The 10,000-nt window shown below is 41.3% G+C and overlaps 1 protein-coding gene across 2 annotated transcripts in view; it reads left to right on the top strand.

The window, feature by feature from the left end:
* The window catches only part of LOC137974888 (uncharacterized), a 35,939-nt gene that overhangs the window by 18,692 nt on the left and 7,247 nt on the right, over window positions 1-10,000 (top strand). For both annotated transcript variants that reach the window (XM_068821891.1, XM_068821892.1), the window contains exons 5-6: window positions 2,484-2,689; window positions 4,080-4,363. In XM_068821891.1, the coding sequence (XP_068677992.1) occupies window positions 2,484-2,689; window positions 4,080-4,363 (490 nt within the window). The remainder of the gene's footprint in view (window positions 1-2,483; window positions 2,690-4,079; window positions 4,364-10,000) is intronic.

Below are 10,000 nucleotides of genomic sequence, written 5' to 3'. Positions count from 1 at the left end.
ATCAAAATTAATGTTGCATGTACTGGTACTTGGCGATGTGGCTGGACATTGTGACCTTCGGCAAGTGAGAAAAAGGGAGAAAGAGCGTGTGACCTTGTATGGCTCATTTAGGAAGACTTGTGAATTTATGAAACAAATGTTAATAATATGTTGATCATAACTCTTGTTTAATGTACCAGTCATTCATTGGGATAAATCGAACATTCAAAGAATACCTCTCTGTTTCCAGTTGTAAGTATTACAATAACCTTTGCCTCGGAAAGTACATCTAACAATGTGGGAAAATAACTTTTGCACAGCTTTTTAAGACACATCTTTCAACACCAACAACAAAAATAATACCGGTACTATGGAATCCCTGTTCAGGATCTTCTTCTTTTTTTGAAACAAATGGAAGGTGTTACTTAACAAACACAATCAGTAGTTCAATGCAGACTGCTTTGATCAATTGGTCTTCCCTTGTGATAAGAATCTGTTCAGGCTAAAAAAGGAGCTAGCTGTGAGTGGCCTAGATCGCTTAACCCATGACTTGTGGACCGATATGATAATACTCCTGGCCCATTTTAAGCTATTAAGCTATATTGCATAATATATGTATAAGGGAGTGAAGTTCTGAAATCTTTGAGGACTTCCTTGTTGCAAAAATTGGTGCATCATTACCAGTTCATCTTTTGAACTGGTGATACCAAGAAGAAGATTTCATACGTTCAGGAAAGGTGACCACCTTTCACTGCTTTTTCATTATTTTAATGTTATCACAAAACGAAAACAAGTTAGTGTATTACCAATAAGTTGTGGATATGTCTGTTGTATCGAAATATGAACTGATCGATATAAAGGGAGTTGAACAATGAACTCTTAGTCTGAATTTACAACACTTCAATATTATTGATGAATTAAGGAACTACATTATCACCATTTGATTTCAGCATTTTTTTTAAGTTTTAGTTTTTAAGGCTTCAATTGCTGTAATTGGTGCGTATCATTTTGTAGTGTTGAATTATTGATCACCAATATAGGTATGTGAAACTGTCTTTACTCCGGGGACCCTTTAAAGCTAGATTCGGCATTAAGACTATTATTGCTGCAACAACGTTCTTCGGAGTAGTGCATATTCATTTGCGACTTCAATTATAACTGGTTAAATGAAAACTGGACAACCTTTTCATCCGAGATAACAGTTACAGGCCATTATAGTCACACAGTATACAACCAACAACAGAACATGTTTGGACCATATAAACACCAATTAACCAATATCACAAATAATTACAGTACACTTTCACTGACCTTCAATAATCAATAATTTATGAGCCTAATAGCCTATCAAAACACTGATAAAACGTCATGTGCATGAGCTTTATATCCTGATAAAACATTCCTTGTTTGATAAGTATTCTTTATATAAAGAATACTCGTAAGACATAACTTGTTTTTCCTGTATACTAATAGAGCGCTTTCACATGACGCCAGGGCAGCCATGTTGGTGTTCCAAAACAAAGAAATGGCAGCCATGATGGTGCAACATACGAATCCTCTGGGAATTTAACTCTTTTTTTTTGCAAATACTTCTTTTGTTTCAATAATCCAATATGGCTGCTGCATTATCACGTGAGTGAAAATGCTCTATATTCTCTTCGTACAATTTGAACCATTCTGCTGCTGGTTTTTTAACATTACATAAAGCAGTTTGCACTTTAGTAAATTGCTTGAATCCATAACCATTAGTGACATCCCATATAAACGTATGGATTAACTTCACATAATTACAGTGTTACTAAATATCACCCACAGCACCCTCCCTACGTTAAAAACTACCAATCCGCAATAGACACATGTACTCATTGAGTGCCTGTTTTTAAATGTTCCTACTGGGCAAAGGGATCTCACTGTACATTTAATGTACATATTTGGGAGTCTTTGTTTACAACTATCACGTTGTTAGCATATATTAATCATTTTCAATAAATAGGGGATATTACACGATGGCGAGAAGATACAAATTTTATGTTTGAGTGGCAGGAACAAATAATTATCTCACAAGTGAGCGCAGGGAACAAGTGAGACATTGTCCTTGCCAGGAGAACATACATGTACATGTAAATTCATAACTTCAAGCTAACGTGTAATTTTCTTCTTGTTATAAGGACAATTAATTAATATAGTTAGGTGTTAGAGATTCAAACCATGGGATGCACCTTCAGGCTGTTTATGTTTTTCAAATATTGAAGGGTTTTTATTGTTGCAAGGTATTATCATTATACTGGTTTAATAAATCCAACAGTTTGTTAACAGGCATGTCACATAATGTGTACATTCTGGAATACAGGAAATTTTTTCTTGAATGTGAAATCCAGGCAGTGATCTGAACCCAGCCTTTTTGAAATCTAGAAACCTCGCTCCTAAGCCCATATTTGCATTGGATGAAATTATGTGTCCTCAGTTATTATTTTTAGTACTTATTCAAGTTTTTCTTGATTTAGGTAATTGATATTGCCAAAAGGTATACCAGCAAAACAAATGAAAGTGAAGCTATTCAGGCGTTTCGCAAGATCTTAAATTCCACAACAATGTGGCATAACAATGGCTCTTTTCCCAAAAATGAATCTGATTCAAATGCATTTAAGAAATGTGTCAGTCCTGAAACTGCAGCAAAGTACTGTCCAGTAAGATGGGAAGCAGTAAACAGGTATTCACAATTTGCACATTGCGTAATTACAGTAATAAATTATTTCAAGGCTTAAGCCTTTCGACCCAAAGTCGCGAGGGAGGACAATGCGCAAGCCATGCAAGTCATGCGAGCCATGGCTGCGAGTTATGCAAGCCGACATGGCAAATCAGGAAAGTCTACATGCAAGTCACACAGTTATTGAAAGGTAACTGTTTTAAAATGGGTGCTTAGACTTAAATATAACTGTTTATCAGCGCTATTTGAAATGGGTGTTTAGACTTGAATGCGAGACTTGCATGACTCACTGGCTCACAAATTGTCCATCCCCCGAAGTGGCCCCCATCAATGGATGAAATCATCTGGCATTAGACAGAGAAGAATCTCACTCTCAATCCTGAGGGAAAGGATAAAGTTTAATGTTGGAGAAAATCCCTGAAATTGTAGGATGGATTGCCCCTTTTGTATTCTTGTAAAGAATTCAACCTCCATAACTTAAAGAATTTTGCATGTCTGTCAGAATTATTAGAAATCTTCAGTTGGTAATTTGCAGTGACTGGAACTCTTAACCCCTGGCTAAGATTAATGTCCCACAGATTGAAACCAACTTGTGACAGCTGCAACATTTTCATTCACCAAAATAACAAAATTTGGTTAACAATTCTGCAAGAATTCTAGTTCTAATTTTAGTGCTTGCAGGCTTACTGATTGAAATGTACAATGTATGATCAGAGAGATAAATGTCCGTCCATAGTTTTATTATTAACACTTGATTTTGCTCAATTACTTGCCAATAAATTGTTCGGCAAATCAAAACAATCTAAATCAATGATCAGTCCAGCTGTGAATGTTATAATAATTATTAGACAAGTATTGATTACCATACTCATGGTTTCTTTTTCATGCCCTCTCTAAAGAAAAGAACGTATGTGTGATTGCATGTTCGATCTGTGTTCTCATGTGTGTTCTCATGTGTGTTCTCAGGTTCTGTTGTCTGAGATGGAATCATATGTGGATAATTTGTATGGGTTAATCTCCATTAGCTCCAAGATATTTCTCTATAAATGATCATCAAAAACCAAGATGTGGACTTATCAGCTTAATTTGATTTTAAGTCTCTCTAACTTGTTTGTAGAGCACTTACGGTTGTATCACCTTAATTTTGTGTTTGGTAAAATTACAAGTAAGACCTTTGTAGTAAAACAGCAGTTTTTACTCTCATCAAAATCCACCAGTCAATACAGTAATAGCAACTGCATGGCATGAATGCACATGTGATATACAGAAAAAGGCTTACAAAACCTACACAACCTAGCGACTAAGACTTTATTGTTATTGTTATTGTTATTATTTAGTCTCAAAAATATTGATTAACTACATTGTTTATAAAGTCATCTTATTTGTATTGCAGATGGGCTCACTTCTGCGAACAAGTTATGGGTATGCTTTATCCAAAGATTACAAACATCTTTTATTTCACTGGACCCAAGATTACTGCCCCAAACTGTCCAATACAGATGCTTCCCCATTACAATCCTTCTAATGGGGCTCAGTTCTTTCAGCCATCTGATGCGGCTTGTTCTCAACCCGCATACTTTGGTCTTCCCTTTTTCCTAAAAGACTTCGGCCCAATTTTCCAGGAGTGGTCTGTTACTGGTCACGAGTCAAGGCCAGGTCACCATACTCAAGTGCAAGGTACATGATCTACAGTAATGAGAAGAAAAACATTAGAACTCAATGACGAGGGATTTCATAGTACCAAAATGACCTTTTTCTACTAAATAGAGTGCCAAATTGCCCCGGGGGGGGGGGGGGGGTCCTCGATGTATCCCTGGTTGGGGAGGTGCGGCGCGGCCCCTCATACCCTGACCCTGTTTAAGACAAATATCGCTGATTTTCCTACCCATTTTATGACAGAATTCCGATTTTTGATATCCTGTTTAAGACATTTAACCCAGTTTAAGACAAAAATTGATAAATCGATACCCTGATTAAGACAAAAAATGATAAATTCGATACCCTGTTCAAGACAAAAATCCCGAAAAACATACCCTGGCTGGCCGCAGGTCCCCATTAAGCCCTTATAAGGGAGTACCCCCCCCCCCCCCCCGGGCTGTAGTAGGCTGAGTCGTTGCATAAGACGAGAGTAAACAGACAAACACAACTTTATTCCTCGAGTCCTTTCGATATTACATGTGCTCTCTCTAGACTGGTTCTAACCGGTTACGGGCATGCAATGCTACATGTATACAGTCACGAATTGTCCCACTACAGTCCACCCCTTCTTGGGTTTGAAATAAACTGAACGAACAAACAAAACAAAAATTTGCTCACGAGTCCACCCCTTCTTGAGGCGTTACTTATTAAGTTCATGGAAAAGCTTAACATCTAAGACAAGGAGGTAAGTGCCTCCATGTGGTCCACCCTTCAACGATAAGTAAGGGCATTTTGTAACAAGTCCTTTGAGTTTACCATGACGGTTAAGAATGTCTTTGGCTTCAGGTAAGATACGGTAAACTGCTTTAGAGGCTTTAGAGGCATAACACTGAGGTTTTGACAAGCTATCAAGATATTGACCAAATGCAAGGGCAACCTTAGCCAAATCCGAACTTAGTGTAATACGTGGAGACGGGACCACAGTACGCTCTTGAAGTGAGGGTGTAGCGGTCTGCAAGGGTTTCTCTGGTTCCATGTCGGGGCGAATGTCTGCAAGAGGATCACCATCAGGAACTACAACAATTTTCTCAATGTTAACCGCTCTGAGTTCTTTCCCAGTTGTTATGTGTCGTAACCGTAACAAATCTTCACGACCATGAACATGTCCAACAACCAGAAAAGGACCATCATATCTTCTAATAAAGCGTGTAGCAGCTCCTTTTACAGTTGAGCTTGGAGGAGGAAGTCTAACAAAAACTCTTTTTCCATCTGGCACATGGAGGTCTCTAGAGTGCATGTCATAATACTCTCGCTAGGTTCTTTTAAGATCAGCTTTGATTCTGTCAAAGGTTTTCCTCGCTTCAGTCGATCGTTTGATTAGCTCTTTTGCATATAAAGCTTGAGAGAGAGGTGCAGGAGGCATTTCAAAACCGAGTACTTCTGGAGAGGGAGCGTGTCTTCCAAACACCAGAAAGAGTGGAGTCACATGATCAGTTCCAGGGATTGGAGAGGTGTTGTGGGCGTAAGTTGCAGGTTGCAAGAATTCTTCCCACAACTGCTGATTCTTTTCACAATAAATGCCTAATGCAGAATTAAGCCAACGGTGTACTCGTTCTGTGGAACCATTAAGACGAGGGCGGTAGCTTGTGGTAAAGACATGTTCTATAGATAGCAACTTGGTGAGTTCCTGAAGTATTGCATTGGTCCACTCACCACCTTGATCACTTTGAAGTATAGCGGGGAATCCAAATTCCAAGAACACATGATCATACAAGGCGCGAGCAGCTGTGCTGGCTCGTTTGTCAGGGACAGGTATAGCTCGCAGAAAGTTTGAGTAAGGGCACACTGCTGTCAAGATCCACTTGTTTCCATTAGGTGAGACTGGAAGTTCACCAACATAGTCAATGCCTAAGGTGTGGAATGGATGTTCATAAAGGCGGACCTGCATGGGACCATGATGTTGATCAATAGTTTTGAAGCGAATGCAGTCGGGGCATCTGCGTATCCAGTTTCTGACATGTTTTGACATGTTTCGCCAGTAAAAATCATTTGCCAAGGCTTGATATGTGGCTTCTCGCCCCCTGTGCATAGCGATAGGGGAGTCATGATAAGCTCGTAACAGATGTCTGCGTAACTGGATATCATCAGGCACTACAAAACGATAGTGATTTGGGTTGTCCATCAGTTCATCACGATACATAAGGATACCATCAATGACAGCTGCATGTTTCGAAAAATGTCGGGCCCACTGTAAGTGTTTCTGTGGCACGGCTGGGAAATGTGATTTGTCACCTCCCGAGGAAAGGAACTTGAACACAAGGCGGCACCAGTAATCCAGCTGTTGTTGCTCTGCGAACTGGGAACGACGGAGGTTAAGGCCAGCTAAGACAGGCAAATATTCGTCAGAACTGGGTTTGATTGGCGCTTCTTTTGAAGTGTCAGGTTCAACACGCTTGAGTGCAGCAGGCGGATCAGTAATGGGTGTCAGAAGGCAAACATGGCGTACGTAAGCAACAGTTCCATTAAGTGTCTCAGACACCAAGGAGGGAGTGTGATGTGGAATGTCCATAGACATTGCAAGTAAGATAAAGGAGATAACACTATCTTCTGGAGCATAAGGCTCCTCGGCCAAAGGCAAGTCAGCTATGGGTTGGCGACTTAAAGTGTCTGGTACAGTGTTTGTAATTCCAGGACGGTGCTCAATGTAGAAGTCAAATCCTGCCATGGACATACACCAACGTGCCAGTTTAGCTTGTTGTGGTGCCAAGGAGGTTAGCCATTTCAGATTTGCATGGTCTGTGATGACTTTGATACGTCGGCCGAGGATGTAAGGACGAAAATGTTCGAGACCCCACTTTACCGCAAACAGTTCTTGTTGTAATGTGTGCCATCGGGATTCTGCAGGAGTAAAGGCTCTTGATGCGAATCTGACAGGCCGTAGCTGGTTATCTTTCCATTGTGCTAGCATAGCACCGCAACCTAGTTTACTGGCATCAACATGAAGTTCAAATTCAGAATTCCAGTCGGGATGATGCAACAGCACGTCAGGGCCAGTAACTGCCTGTTTCAAGCCCTCAAATTCCATGGTATGATTTGGTGACCAGGCAAAGGGGGTATCCTTCTTTAAGAGCTGACGAAGGTGTTGGGTGCGGGAGGGCATGTTTGGAATGTAGTCTCAAAAGAAGTTGCAGAGACCCAAAAACCTCTTAAGGCTGGTGGTACTAGTAGGAGGTTCCATGCTGGTAATAGCTTCAATTCCTTTCGAGTTGGGTCCTCTCCCATGTTCAGTTATGGTGTGTCCCAAGACTTGAATTTGTTTTGCAAAGAAGGTGCATTTTGTGGGCTTGAACTGGACACCAACTTTAACAGCTCTTGCAAACAGCAGTTCATAACAATGAAGAGCATCACGGTGTGTCTGTGACCACATGATGATGTCATCGACATATACGGTCAGCCACTGATGCAAATAATCTGCGAAAACTGTGTTAAGAATTCTTTGAAAAGTGTTAGGAGCAGTCTTTAATCCGAATGGTAGTCGCAAGAATTCATAGAGTCCGACGTGAGTACAAAAGGCACTTTTGTGGCGATCTTGTGGGCGGAGAGGAATTTGCCAATATCCACTAGCAAGATCACAATGACCAAACACTTTTCCCTGGGAAATTGAATCAAGAACACTTGCAATTGAAGGAATAGGATAACCATCACCACGAGTCACACTGTTAAGGCCCCTGTAGTCCACAACAAATCGTGGCGGTTGTTGCATACCATTTTCCAGTGGTTTACGGACTAGGACACAAGGTGCTCCCCATTCAGATTTACTTGGTTGAATTATCTTCATCTTGAGCATGCGTTGTAATTCATTCTTAATAGCAAGAAGTTCTTCTGGGCTTTTACGGTATGGATGTTTGTACACAGGTAGGGCATCTTCTGTATCAATGTGATGTTGAAAGCCTTGTATTTCACCCAGAGAAGAACCAGGGAGTAGAAATGCGGTAGGATACTTGCGAAGAAGATGCTTAAAGTCTTCTAGGGTGTCTTGGTCAACATGGGCATATTTTGGTGAGTCAAGTGCCAATGCTTTAATTAGAGCTTGATGATACTCTGCTGAGCTGGGGTCTGGTGATGAACTTGTAGGAGGCACAAATTCATGTTCATGGAACTCAGATATGTTCTCACTAAAAGGTGACAGGATGGAGGAATCAAGTCCTGCTGCTGTTAATTCTTTCTGCTGTTCAGAGATCTTCCATGTTGATGAAATGTGACTTGTAATCTGTGCAGTAGGGGAAGGCGAAAGTGACAATTTTGATTGTCCATTGGCCCAACACATCCAACTGTCTGCGAGAACCGTTGCAGTATTCTCAGCTGCATCTTCGTAAGCCTGAGTGTCTTCTTGACATATTGGGCGAAGATTTCCAAGAATGATGTTGAGTGGAATGTCTGTTTGTTTGCGTTTGCACTCAACAGCAAGTGTTGTAGTATAAGAGGGCTGAAGATCAGAGATGTACTCTGTAGGAATGGTTTCCAATGGAGGCGATGGAACGGTACAGGCAGATACATGACACGACTTGGTAGGAATGGTTTGATCTGTTGCAGCGGTCATGTGAAAAGGGCCACTCAGTACTTTAACTCCAGGTTGGATTTCGTGACCATCGATCCATAGGTCTGAGTGTGAGAGTGCCATCAGTGAAGTACCAATGGTAAGGCAAACAGAGACAAAGTTAAGTCCGCGATTCAGTTTGGAATTGCCTGGAGGAAGACCAGGGCATGGAGGCTCAGTTAGTAAGCAGGTTACACCTGCATGGGTGTTGACGCCATGATCCTTATTGTCTGTAAGTGGATTCTGAAGGGAACAGGCGAGTTTGAAGGACATGCTGGGATGTCGAAAATGGATACTGGGTGTTGCATGGTCCACCAGAGCTTGTGTAGAATGTAAGTGGTTTTCGCCAAATAGAATGGGCCAGGAAAGACCAGGAACTACGAGCATCTGAAATGTGGTTTCCTTGCCATTGCTCCATTGTATGGGAATCTCCATGGTTCCTACAGCCTTTAACTGAGACTTTGCATCGGCAACAGAGACCGCGACAGGCTTTTCAAGCGACTGAAACTTTAACTGCGGATACTTAGAAGCGACGAGGTCAGCATGGGATCGACTGACAAGTGACACAGAACAACAACTGTCAAGAGGTAGAGGAAGTTTCTCTCCAGCAGAGGTGACAGGTGTCCAAAGGATATGGCGTTCGTGGAGTTTACCCGCAGGGTTTGTGACGGCTGGCAAACCAAACACAACAGGTGCTTGAGATGTGGTCGATGTCTCACCATCAGCTGGCTTGTTTAAGGGTGGGAGGTCTGCGACCAGAGATTGCATTGGAGATTTCTTGTGACGGAGAGCTTTGCAACCCCATTTGTGACACTGAGAACATATATGAAGTCTCCCAGCTGAACACTTGTCATTTGCTTGCTCGCAGTTAGCAGAGAGAAGCCTGTTAAAATTTCGACATACTTCTGGAATTTTCTTTCTTTGTGACACTGAGAACATTTATGAAGTCTCCCAGCTGAACACTTGTTATTTGCTTGCTCGCAGTTAGCAGAGAGAAGCCTGTTAAAATTTCGACATACTTCTGGAATTTTCTTTCTTTGTGCTGGCGGCCGCTGCGTACAATCACGAGCTGTGTGCTG

Source organism: Montipora foliosa, chromosome 11, assembly GCF_036669935.1.
Source record: "Montipora foliosa isolate CH-2021 chromosome 11, ASM3666993v2, whole genome shotgun sequence".
In the NCBI taxonomy this organism is placed as follows: Eukaryota; Metazoa; Cnidaria; class Anthozoa; order Scleractinia; family Acroporidae; genus Montipora; species Montipora foliosa.
The sequence above is the reverse complement of the archived record's forward strand: the minus strand, read 5'-3'. Positions and strand labels throughout refer to the sequence as shown.